Source organism: Salmo salar, chromosome 02, assembly GCF_965601325.2.
Source record: "Salmo salar chromosome 02, fSalSal1, whole genome shotgun sequence".
In the NCBI taxonomy this organism is placed as follows: Eukaryota; Metazoa; Chordata; class Actinopteri; order Salmoniformes; family Salmonidae; genus Salmo; species Salmo salar.
Window position 1 is genome coordinate 81,898,297 of NC_138292.1, and position 13,272 is coordinate 81,911,568.

At 45.8% G+C, this 13,272-nt stretch overlaps 1 protein-coding gene across 1 annotated transcript; it reads right to left on the reverse strand.

Moving 5' to 3' along the window:
* Nucleotides 1-1,854: 1,854 nt before the first annotated feature.
* On the reverse strand, nucleotides 1,855-9,504 carry LOC106595578 (hsp90 co-chaperone Cdc37). The gene is made up of 9 exons (XM_014186946.3): nucleotides 9,189-9,504; nucleotides 7,998-8,297; nucleotides 6,690-6,795; nucleotides 6,466-6,581; nucleotides 6,196-6,318; nucleotides 5,856-5,948; nucleotides 3,917-4,006; nucleotides 3,524-3,595; nucleotides 1,855-3,444 (listed from the first exon to the last, which is right to left on the reverse strand). The coding sequence occupies exons 1-9, from the start codon at nucleotides 9,300-9,302 to the stop codon at nucleotides 3,289-3,291; spliced, it is 1,170 nt and encodes a 389-aa protein (XP_014042421.1). The 5' UTR covers nucleotides 9,303-9,504; the 3' UTR covers nucleotides 1,855-3,288.
* Nucleotides 9,505-13,272: the final 3,768 nt, after the last annotated feature.

The window sequence follows — 13,272 nt, forward strand, 5'->3', positions numbered from 1 at the left end:
TAATTTTGACCAATTACTGCACTGTTACCGTGGACATCTGTTCCTACCGGTGATGACACCAGTCTCCCGGACGCCTGTTCCTACCGGTGATGACACCAGTCTCCTGGACGCCTGTTACTACCGGTGATGACACCAGTCTCCTGGACGCCTGTTCCTACCGGTGATGACACCAGTCTCCTGGACGCCTGTTCCTACCGGTGATGACACCGGTCTCCCGGACGCCTGTTCCTACCGGTGATGACACCAGTCTCCTGGACGCCTGTTCCTACCGGTGATGACACCGGTCTCCCGGACGCCTGTTCCTACCGGTGATGACACCAGTCTCCCGGACGCCTGTTCCTACCGGTGATGACACCGGTCTCCTGGACGCCTGTTCCTACCGGTGATGACACCAGTCTCCTGGACATCTGTTCCTACCGGTGATGACACCGGTCTCCCGGACGCCTGTTCCTACCGGTGATGACACCAGTCTCCCGGACGCCTGTTCCTACCGGTGATGACACCGGTCTCCTGGACGCCTGTTCCTACCGGTGATGACACCAGTCTCCTGGACATCTGTTCCTACCGGTGATGACACCAGTCTCCTGGACATCTGTTCCTACCGGTGATGACACCAGTCTCCTGGACGCCTGTTCCTACCGGTGATGACACCGGTCTCCCGGACGCCTGTTCCTACCGGTGATGACACCAGTCTCCTGGACGCCTGTTCCTACCGGTGATGACACCGGTCTCCCGGACGCCTGTTCCTACCGGTGATGACACCAGTCTCCCGGACGCCTGTTCCTACCGGTGATGACACCGGTCTCCTGGACGCCTGTTCCTACCGGTGATGACACCAGTCTCCTGGACGCCTGTTCCTACCGGTGATGACACCAGTCTCCTGGACGCCAGTCTCCCGGACGTCTGTTACTACCGGTGATGACACCAGTCTCCCGGACGTCTGTTCCTACCGGTGATGACACCAGTCTCCCGGACGCCTGTTCCTACCGGTGATGACACCAGTCTCCCGGACGCCTGTTCCTACCGATGATGACACCAGTCTCCCGGACGCCTGTTCCTACCGATGATGACACCAGTCTCCCGGACGCCTGTTCCTACCGGTGATGACACCAGTCTCCTGGACGTCTGTTACTACCGGTGATGACACCGGTCTCCTGTTCCTACCGGTGATGACACCAGTCTCCTGGACGCCTGTTCCTACCGGTGATGACACCAGTCTCCTGGACACCTGTTCCTACCGGTGATGACACCAGTCTCCTGGACGCCTGTTCCTACCGGTGATGACACCAGTCTTCTGGTCATCACTGGACGGACCTGTTACGTAGGTACATTTCTACAGTATATTATCCCTCACTATCTACAGAATAGTTCAACTCCGTTCCCCCCATTCTACTGTACCTGCTGGATGCAGGATTCCTCTGATTTCCTGTAGAAAGTAACTGTCTCCCTCTTTTTTTCTCTTACTTATCAGTGGTCATTTCATGTGTGTTTCCATTGTCAGGTTGTCATATTATCTGGTGTCTTTACCATTGAAAGTGTTTTATTGGCCAGTACAACATGTTTTCATAAATCTATTGGTCAGCCTCAAACACCTGCTTACCAGTAATTGTCGTTGCATAAATCAAACAGGGAACGGATTCTGTCATCTTTCTACTGTAAAGTAGAAAGATGAGTCTGGCTTCTGATACACCGGGAGGGTGATGTCACCACATAGCAGGTATCTGGCAGTATCCAATGGCATTGATGAAACAATACAAAAGACCATTTACGGGGTTATATTTTCACCATGTTCACCGAAAGAGAGAGACAGAGACTGAATAAAAGAACAATGTACAAAGGACGAGGAGAAAGATATTGTTTTTGCAGCTCAACTTTACTAAGCAAGAGACACAACTGTAATAACGAAAGGGGTGGAGTCAACTGACAGACCACACCCGCTCTGTCCCAGCTGCAGCGAGGAGCTCCGATCAGAATTGCACTGGTTTTAACCTGTTTCATCTGGTTTAAAGTGGTTTGACCCATGCGGAGAGACAGAGACAGGCCTGAGAGATGGTTTGGTCCAGAGGGGATGGAGGTGAGATTGGAGGGTTTAAAACCGGGGTTGAGCAGTTCTGAATGAGTTTCTGTTGGGTAGCGGTTCTAAGATCAAGGTAACATTTCAAAAGACTGGTCTGAGTTCTAGGTGACTGGAAGGGGAGGGAGTGGAGAGTGGAACTACACCTATAAAACAAAACAAACAATTATGAATAACAAAATCAAACAGATCACGTGCTATTAAACCGGAAGTGAGGTGGGTAATATAAATATGGGACTATGGGCACTAGCGGTTCTGTGGAGGGGGGGGGGGGGGGGGCAGGGCCCCTGTGACAACAATTTTGGACCCCCTTGTGGACCCCCTAAATGTGGAGTATGAAATCATTTTTACATAACTAATTTTTGCTATCGTTCTTTTTACATCCGTTATTAGACAGTGACAACGCGGAACATGGTCTTTTGCCTGCAATGCAGTGAAGAAAATGATATGACAACAATAACGTCTAATGTAACTGGCCCCTCTAACAGTACAACTGGCCCCAGCTTGGCCCCGCCCCCCAGTTGAAATGGTCTAGAACCGCCACTGACTATGGGTAGAAGAGACAGCAGGGATAAGTGAGGTGGGGGGGTAAATATAAAGATGGGACTATGGGTAGAAGAGACAACAGGGATAAGTGAGGTGGGGGGGTAAATATAAAGATGGGACTATGGGTAGAAGAGACAGCAGGGATAAGAAGTGAGGTGGAGGTGGTAAATATAAACGTGGGGTCATGGAGAAAGGGACTATGGGTAGAAACGGAAGCAGGGTGAAGTTTAGCATTTTCCCCAAATGGTTAACGTCAGGATTGGGGGAGGGGAATCTGATCCTAGACCTGTACCTAGGGGAAACTTCACCCCACATTTTCATAAAGCGTCTCAGAATAGGAGTGCTGATCTAGGATCAGATCCCCTTGTACATGTGATGATGTTCAGATCAGATCCAATAGGAGTGATGATCTAGGATCAGGTCCCCTTGTACATGTGATGTTGTTCAGATCCAAGATCAGCAGTCCTACTCTGAGACTCTTTGTAAATACTGGCCCGATGCAGGTTTTCAATGGGTCAGGCTAATGCTGGCGATACTAGCCCAATTAACGCTAGGGAAGTTAGCATCTTCACAGCATGTTTTCAATAAGACAAGCTAATGTTAGTAAAGAGTATAGCTAGGTCTGAAAAGGTCAAAAGTCTAACGGAAGGGTTCAATTCATGACAGAGTCATTTCTCCTCCTCCGCCTCTCCCTCCTTCTCTGGTTCTTCCTCGTCCTCCTTTTCCTCTTCCTCGTCTTCTTCTTTGTCCTCTTCGTTGTCGGTATTGGCGTTGGGAACCCAGAGTCCTGAGTCAATACACCTCTTCATGTGGCCCTTTGCCTCCTGCGGAACCCCACAACACACACAGGTTAGTTAGAGTTAGAGAGAGAGTTAGTTAGAGTTAGAGACAGGAGACACTCACCACGGGATCCATCTTGCTTATAGCTTCCTGCAGCATTGAGATGTCTTTATCATCAAAACACTTCTTCATTTCCTGTGAAACAGGATGTGACATCACAAGTCAGAGGTCAAAAAAGGAGGCTGAGGTTGGCGACCACTTCCTCTGAATATGTGACCATAGGTTGCTGACTATTATGAAGATGTGTCTGTCTGTCTCTCTGCGTGTCTGCCTGCATGTCTCTCTGCGTGTCTTTCTGCCTGCATGTCTCTCTGCCTGCATGTCTGCCTGCGTGTGTCTCTCTGGGTATGACTGACTGACTGACTGTGTGTGTGTGTCTCACTGTGTGTGTCTCTGCGTGTGTCTGTCTCTCTCTGGGTATGACTGACTGACTGACTGACTGTGTGTGTGTGTTACCTCTGGCAGAGTGTCGTAGACTTCCACAGGGTCCAGTCCACCAGGCCCCAGTCTGTTCTGTCTCTCCTCCTCCTCATACTCCTCCATAGCCTTTAACAATGAGTTTATTATTTTCATTTTGAACCTCACCAATGCCTCATATTTAACTCTATGTACAGTTGAAGTCGGAAGTTTACATACACCTTAACCAAATACATTTAAACTCAGTTTTTCACAATTCCTGACATTTAATCCTAGTAAAAATTCCCTGTCTTAGGTCAGTTAAGATCACCACTTTATTTTAAGAATGTTAAATGTCAGAATAATAGTAGAGAGAATTATTTATTTTAGCTTTTATTTCTTTCATCACATTCCCAGTGGGTCAGAAGTTTACATACACTCAATTAGTATTCGGTAGCATTGCCTTGAATTTGTTTAACTTGGGTCAAACGATTTTGGGTAGCCTTCCACAAGCTTCCCACAATAAGTTGGGTGAATTTTGGCCCATTCCTCCTGACAGAGCTGGTGTAACAGTCAGGTTTGTAGGCCTCCTTGCTCACACACGCCTTTTCAGTTCTGCCCACAAATGTTCTATAGGATTGAGGTCAGGGCTTTGTGATGACCACTCCAATACCTTGACTCTGTTGTCCTTAAGCCATTTTGCCACAACTTTGGAAGTATGCTTGGGGTCATTGTTCATTTGGAAGACCCATTTGCGACCAAGCATTAACTTCCTGACTGATGTCTTGAAATGTTCCTTCAATATATCCACGTAATTTTCCTTCCATGTGATGCCATCTATTTTGTGAAGTGCACCAGTCCCTCCTTGCAGCAAAGCACCCCCACAACATGATGCTGCCACCCCTGTGCTTCACGGTTGGGATGGTGTTCTTCGGCTTGCAAGCCTCCCCCTTTTTCCTCAAACATAACAATGGTCATTATGACTGAACAATTTTTGTTTCATCAGACCAGAGGACATTTCTCCAAAAAGTACAATCTTTGTCACCATGTGCAGTTTCAAACCATAGTCTTGCTTTTTTTAATGGCGGTTTTGGAGCAGTGGCTTCTTCCTTGCTGAGCGGCCTTTCAGGTTATGTTGATATAGGCCTTGTTTTACTGTGGATATAGATACTTTTGTATCCATTTCCCCCAGAATCTTCACAAGGTCCTTTGCTGTTGTTCTGGGATTGAATAGCACTTTTCGCACCAAATCACGTTCATCTCTAGGAGACAGAACGCGTCTCCTTCCTGAGCGGTATGACGGCTGCGTCGTCCCATGGTGTTTATACTTGCGTACTATTATTGTTTGTACAGATGAACGTGGTACCTTCAGGTGTTTGGAATTTGCTCCCAAGGATGAACCAGACTTGTGGAGGTCTACAATTTTTTTTCTGAGGTCTTGGTTGATTTCCCCATGATGTCAAGCAAAGAAGCACTGAGTTTGAAGGTAGGCCTTGAAATACATCCACAAGTACACCTCCAGTTGACTCAAATAATGTCAGAAGCTTCTAAAGCCATGACATAATTTTCCAAGCTGTTTAAAGGCACAGTCAACTTAGTGTATGTAAACTTCTGACCCACTGGAATGGTGATACAGTGAATTATAAGTGAAATAATCCATCTGTAAACAATTGTTGGAAAAATTACTTGTGTCATGCATAAAGTACATGTCCTAACTGACTTGCCAAAACTATAGTTTGTTAACAAGAAATTTGTGGAGTGGTTGAAAAACGAGTTTTAATGACTCCAACCTAAGTGTATGTAAACTTCCGACTTCAACTGTATGTATGCATGTATGCATTTTAGTATTCTGTTCATCAGTCCACAGTTTTGATACAGTCCCAGAAAAATGTGAATGTCAGAATGTTTTTGGATGAAATATCGCTTTGAAATTCTCCCACTTCCATAAAAAATACTTTTAAACACCTGAAGGAAGAAAAAGAAATGGAGGGAAAATGACCTTTTGTATCCTGATCTTAGCCCTGCCTCGAACTCTCTCTTTAAATGACTCCAGCTCATCAGTAAAGGCCTCCTGGTAGGGCTGGTCTGCAGTCTGACAGAGAGACAGAGGTGTGACATACCGATATACGTGTACACAGTACATACACACGTGAAGTTAAAACATCAACCCATAAAGCCGGGATTCAATCAAAGGGGCGTTATCGACAAGAAAACAAGGCTTTTCATTTAAAGGTCATTTCCACTTGAGCCGATATCTGCAGCGTTTCTGTCTGTATGCAATAACGCGCCTCTGATTGAATACTGGCCTTTTCATGAACAAAGGCAACACACACACAAACCTTGATCTTTTGGAAGAACTCTCTGAAGCATCCTCGAGGGTCGATCTTCAGGCTCTTAGCCAACTCTAAGATGAACTGCATCACTATGGTCTGATGGGCTACCTGATCCATCAAACCATGTTTCTACACACACACACACACACACACACACACACACACACACACACACACACACACACACACACACACACACACACGTTAACATACACAAAGACACAGAAAGATGTAAACACACACACACAATATCTGTGAAACACACCCCCCCCTCACCTCCTCCACTTCCAGGTCGATACACATGATAACCAGGAAGTTAGCCGTCTCTTCACACACCAGGTAAGGGTGGTCAGACAGGTACTTCTGACTGTCCTCCCAACGCCGAAGCATCCCTACACACCACACACACAGGTTAGAAAGAGAGGAAGAGAGAAAGAGAGAGGGAGAAGAGTGTAGAATACAGACATTAAATGGTTTAGTTGTGAGGTGTTGAAACTCACCAAAGTGTTTGATCTCTTTCTTGTGTTTATCCACAAAAGTCTGGTGTTTCTCCTCCTTCTGTTCCTCTGTCTCCTCTGTCGCTTCCGGCTTGATGTTCAACATACTCTGGGGGAAGAAGGGATGGAGAGGAGGGGAGAGAGAGAAATATATTTTCAGTGGACAGGACAGTTGACAGTAGAGGAATAACATGTGACATCAATAGTTGTGATGACAGCCCATATCTTCATGATTTATCCTTCAACAAAGTAATGTATTGTCTTCCTATCTCACCTGGCTGAATCCCTCCTTGTTGAGGGAGTGGTGTATCTCTATCTCACCTGGCTGAATCCCTCCTTGTTGAGGGAGTGGTGTAATCTCTATCTCACCTGGCTGAAGCCCTCCTTGTTGAGGGAGTGGTGTAATCTCCATCTCACCTGGCTGAAGCCCTCCTTGTTGAGGGAGTGGTGTAATCTCCATCTCACCTGGCTGAAGCCCTCCTTGTTGAGGGAGTGGTGTAATCTCCATCTCACCTGGCTGAAGCCCTCCTTATTGAGGGAGTGGTGTATCTCTATCTCACCTGGCTGAAGCCCTCCTTGTTGAGGGTGTGGTGTATCTCTATCTCACCTGGCTGAAGCCCTCCTTGTTGAGGGAGTGGTGTATCTCTATCTCACCTGGCTGAAGCCCTCCTTGTTGAGGGTGTGGTGTATCTCTTGCTCACCTGGCTGAAGCCCTCCTTGTTGAGGGAGTGGTGTATCTCTTGCTCACCTGGCTGAAGCCCTCCTTGTTGAGGGAGTGGTGTATCTCTATCTCACCTGGCTGAAGCCCTCCTTGTTGAGGGAGTGGTGTATCTCTATCTCACCTGGCTGAAGCCCTCCTTGTTGAGGGAGTGGTGTATCTAAAATCAAATCTAATTGACTGGTCACATACATTACATTTACATTTTAGTCATTTAGCAGACGCTCTTATCCAGAGCGACTTACAAATTGGTGCATTCACCTATAATATCCAGTGGAACAACCACTTTACAATAGTGCATCTAAATCTTTTAAGGGGGGGGTTAGAAGGATTACTTTATCCTATCCCAGGTATTCCTTGAAGAGGTGGGGTTTCAGGTGTCTCCGGAAGGTGGTGATTGACTCCGCTGTCCTGGCGTCGTGAGGGAGCTTGTTCCACCATTGGGGTGCCAGAGCAGCGAACAGTTTTGACTGGGCTGAGCGGGAACTGGGCTTCCTCAGAGGTAGGGAGGCGAGCAGGCCAGAGGTGGACATACACATATTTAGCAGATGTTATTGCGAGTGTAGCGAAATGCTACAGCCTCAATATCTCACCTTGCTGAATCCCTCTTTGCTGAGCGTGTCAACGTTCCAAGGCATCTTTTTCTCCTCTCTCCGATGTTCCTCCATCTTCTTCTCCCACAAGCGTTGATCCTTTCTGTATTTCTTCTCCTCGGCCTGGGCCTTGCTCAGCGCCGTCTTCCTCTCCTCCTCCTCCTCTCCCTCCTTCTTTCCTTCCTCCTCTAACTCCTTCACTCTGTACTGCACCTCTTCCAGACGTCTCTTACACTCTGCCATGTTCCTCTCCAGCTCCTCTCCTTTCTCCTCGAAGGCCACCTGTTTCTCCACACGCGCCTAGGAGGGTGAGAAGAGGGGCGATGAGAGGAAGGGTGGAGGGTGAGAAGAGGAAGGGTGGAGGGAGAGAAGGGGGTGATGAGAGGGAGGGTGGAGGAGGGAGAAGAAAGGGGTGGGGGATAGTAACATTGTTGTTCTTTAAAATGTTACCTATTCGCTAGCTAACCAAACATCTTACAGAAACAGGACTAATGAAGATCATTTAATGTAGGTAGGCTGTGACTGGCCTCACACTCCAGTACAGTAGGTGGCAGCATATGCAACATAAAAGTTGGATGCAATCCGCCAACCAAATCCCAAAGAAGAAGAAAAATAATAATTATGTTCAAGGCAAGATATTGTACCTAGCACAATTCTGCTGGATTAGTTGATGTAGCTAGCCAAGGTTAAGGTGAATCACAGGCTGTGTGGAGAAACTCTTATTGAGCAAGAGAGACCGACAAGGAGAGAGAGCACGCTAGAGCTGTGGACAAACGTACTGAGCAAGAGAGACAGGAAGAGAGAGATAGAGAGAGACAGACCCGTGGACAAACTCTTATTGAGCAAGAGAGACAGGAAGGAAAGGCAGACACAGAGAGACAGAGCTGTGGACAAACTCCTATTGAGCAACTAGGCTACTACTGTAAAGCCCGAATGTTGAAAGCCTTGCCTAGTTAACACCCTGGACCAGAGCTAAGCCTAGCTAGCTAGCACTTTAGCCAGTTGGATTAACGTTAGTCACGTTAGTTGACCAGCTAACTAGATTAGCCGGTTGAGTACTGATTAAGAACTTAGCTAGTTAGTGTTTGCTGACATAGCTACTGTCGCTAGCTGCCTAACTAGTCACGTACGTGAGCTATTTCTGTATTAGTATTATTTTAGTGAAGACATATCGCCTGTTGTCATAGCTACCTGATGCCTCCATCGGAAGAGGCTCGGGGTGTCGATATTGGGGTGAGTCTCATCCTCGTCATCCGACACTTCGATGTGGTCCCACACACTGTAATCAATAGTCCTAGACGTCATCTTCTAGCTCTCTCTCCTTCTCTTCCGTGGGAAATCCACGCAACAACAGCACACTAAATGGAATGATGTGTAAAGAAAAAATGTCAACTTTGGTCCTGTTGAAAGAGAGAAAATGCGAGGTAAGCTTGCAGAGAACCCGCCGCCCTCTACTCGTTGCCTCAGCTCAGAAGTATTTTCTGGAAAGCTCTGTTGCTTCCGATCTGCGAGGTAGTGTGACGTAGAAATTGTGCGACAGAGATGGGTTTGGAGTCTTCGAGAAGCAGAGGGTCCTGAACTAATAATTCACTGTGAAAGTAAACCTTTATATTTTTAGACTTAGTTCATTTTAATCTCTGTGGAATGTTTCTTTATTTCTAGAGCAAAACGTTAAGGTACATTCTGTTTATAATCACATATGTAATCTATAGCGTCAGCCACAGGAGGGCGCACAAGGAGCAAAAAGCAGATTTGTTGTTGTTGAAATCACATCAAGTTAACACATTTACATTTTAGTCATTTAGCAGACGCTCTTATCCAGAGCGACTTACAGTAGTGAATGCATACATTTCATACGTTTTTTTTTTTTTTTCCTGTGCTGGCCCCCCGTGGGAATCGAACCCACAACCCTGGCGTTGCAAACACCATGCTCTACCAACTGAGCTACAGGGAAGGCAACACCTTCTGAGTACTTCCAAATGGTTCTTTATTGGGAAAATATATACAAAATAAATGCATTAATCTACACACCCATGTGCATACATATATAATAGTGCTTTCTTTGCACACATATCCTGTTATTTGGTACTTTATGATGACTGAGTGAATTAGACAATGCAATGCAAGTTAATAAATACTGAAATTAACATGATCTGCAATTGAAAAGTGTGGTATTTGATTTTGCACCGGTCTTCAAGTGTAACCAGATACACTACATGACCAAAAGTATATGGACACGAACATCTCATTCCAAAATCATGGGCATTAATATGGAGTTGGTCCCCACTTTGCTGCTATAACAGCCTCCAGTCTTCTGGGAAGGCTTTCCACTAGATGTTGGAACATTGCTGCGGGGACTTGCTTCCATTCAGCCACAAGAGCATTAGTTGGACGATTAGGCCTGGCTCGCAGTCAGCGTTCCAATTCATCCCAAAGGTCTTCGATGGAGTTGAGGTTTAGGGCTCTGTGCAGGCCGGTCAACTTCTTCCACACCACAGGAGATTGGTGGCACCTTAATTGGGGAGGACGGGCTCGCGGTAATGGCTGGAGAGTAATCAGTGGAATGGTATAAAATCTGTCAAACACATGGTTTGATGCCATTCCATTCGCTCCGTTCCAGACATTATTATGAGTTGTTCTCCCTCAGCAGCCTCCAATATTCTACAGCGATCTCGACAAACCCTTTCTGTATGGACCTCGCTTTGTGCACAGGGGTATTGTCACGCTGAAACAGGAAAGGGCCTTCCCCCAAACTGTTGCCAAAATGTTGGAAGCACAGAATTATCTAGAATGTCATTGTATGCCGTAGCGTTGAGATTTCCCTTCACTGGAACTAAGGGGCCTAGCCCGAACCATGAAAAACAGCCCCAGACCATTATTCTTCCTCACCAAACTTTACAGTTGGCACTATGCATTGGGGCAGGTAGCGTTTGCCTGGCGTCCGCCAAATCCAGATTCGTCCATCGGACTGCCAGATGGTGAAGAGTGATTCATCACTACAGAGAATGCGCTTCCACTGCTCCAGAGTCCAATGGCGGCGGGCTTTACACTACTTCAGCCGACGCTTGGCATTGTGCATGGTGATCTTAGGCTTGTGTATGGCTGCTCGGCCATGGAAACCCTTTTCATGAAGCTTCCGACAAACAGTTATTGTGCTGACGTTGCTTCCAGAAGCAGTTTGGAACTCGGTAATGGGTGTTGCAACTGAGGATAGGCAATTTTTGCGTGCTACGAGCTTCAGAACTCGGCGGTCCTGTTCTGTGATCTTGTGTGTCCTACCACTTCGCGGCTGAGCCGTTGTTGCTCCTAGATGTTTCCACTTCACAATAACAACACTTACATTTGACCAGGGAAGCTCTAGCAGGGCAGAAATTTGACAAACTGACTTGTTGGAAAGGTGGCATCCTATGACAGTGACACGTTGAAAGTCACTGAGCTCTTCAGTAAGGCCATTCTACCCGCAATGTTTGTCTGTGGAGATTGCATGGCGCTGTGCTCAATTTTATACACCTGTCAGTAACGGGTGTGGCTGAAATAGTCGAATACACTAATATTACATAGGCCTACATACACAGGCAATCCACATAGTGTATCCTACATTCAAATACAAACAAGTGCGCTAACATTGACTGGCTAGCTAGCAACTTCACTAGCAGTAAATGCTAGCTACGTTAGCATAAGCTGCTAGGAGTGCTAGCTAGCAACTTTAATAGCAGTAAATGCTAGCCAGCTAGCTAGTTAGCACAAGCCGCTAGGAGTGCTAGCTAGCAACCTTACTACCAGATGTCTGAGGTAAAATACATTAAAAAGATAGTGTAACTTAACTGCAGTTGTAAATGTTTCTTGTGAAACATTATGACTGATAGCTTTACAGTTAATGTTGTTTTGTAACCTTGTAGGTATTTTACACAGCATTGTGATGTCATATAGCTAGATAGCAAGCTACATTTTTAAGAGAGAACTTTTCAATTGGCATCTCTTCCCCCTGTTTTCAGTCACAGGCGGGGACTGGATTAGGTGTGAGCAGTGCAAGAGGTGGGCTCATGAGTTGTGCTCCAATTTTACTGGGGATAGCTTTATTTCAGACCTATGTCCAAATTAGAATTGTGCGACAGCAGAGCATAAGAGAGTTGCCACATCAATGTTACACTGAATTAATTAGTTAAGCTATTGTTATGAAATGTTAAATTCCAATGTTATTAAATGACATTGCTATTGGGTCCCGAGTGGCGCAGCGGTCTAAGGCACTGCATCTCAGTGCAAGAGGTGTCACTATAGTCCCTGGTTCAAAACCAGGCTACATCACATCTGGCCATGATTAGGAGTCCCATAGGGTGGAGCACAATTGACCCAGTGTTGGCCGGAGTAGGCTGTCAATGTAAATAAGAATTTGTTCTTAAGTGACTTGCCAAGTTAAATTAATAAAATATGTAATATTATATTCAATTAATGTTTTTTTCTGAATTAAAAACCTTTTGCTCTTGAATTTCATTTTAAAGATTGCTGAGATTTAAAATCTTGCACTATTCAAATAGCATTTTGTGCAATTGTACATTTCTAGATAAAACTGACTAAATGGATTTTAACACACTTGTGTGAAACCCTATGCCATAATCTTCTACAGGGGTAACTGGCACCCCCTGGGACAGTTACGGTCAGTTACCCTGGTACTTTAAAAACAGCTCCTTTTCGAAAAACAACATTTCATGAAATAACAAAAAAAAAAAGAAAAAAAAAAAGTGTAAACTGTAGCCATGTATCTCCCTTTATAGTTTATTCTGCCTAAACATGACCTGTTTCCACTTAATAATTTTTTCACCAAATGTTGCTTTTTTTTGTCAGCAATTAGACATTGTTCTTATGGGGGGCTAGATACCTCATAGTACCCTACAGGCTGTGACTTACTTAGAATTAAATATAAACTCGACGAAAAATGAGTTATTAGTGTCTTTAAATTCATTTTTAGAAACTGGAGTTTAGCCAGTCTGTGGCTTCAGGCTCATGCGATGGTGCCTTGAGAACAGGTGTTGTGCCGAATATCACCCCCATCCCTTCTATCTTGGGACTGCAAGGACTGGCACACTTCAGAATCATTTTGGTAGCTCATGTTGACCAGTAGTGTGTGCCACAGAAAGTATTTGACTCTCGACACAAAATTAAGGAATTTAGAAAGGGGGGGGGGGGGGGGGGGGATTTCGGCAGGCAGGAAAATGGCCTTGCTGAAATCTGCCCCCCCCCCCCCCCCTTCTAATTTCCTTAATTCTGTCACTAGAGT

Excerpts from the sequence above, each read along its gene's own strand:
- LOC106595578 (XM_014186946.3), bottom strand. The coding sequence starts at position 9,302 with ATGACGTCTAGGACTATTGATTACAGTGTGTGGGACCACATCGAAGTG. Across the intron at positions 6,796-7,997 it reads GCAAAGAGGGATTCAGCAAG|AGTATGTTGAACATCAAGCC; the intron begins GTGAGATATTGA and ends TTCTTCCCCCAG. Across the intron at positions 5,949-6,195 it reads AGTTCTTCCAAAAGATCAAG|ACTGCAGACCAGCCCTACCA; the intron begins GTTTGTGTGTGT and ends TCTCTCTGTCAG.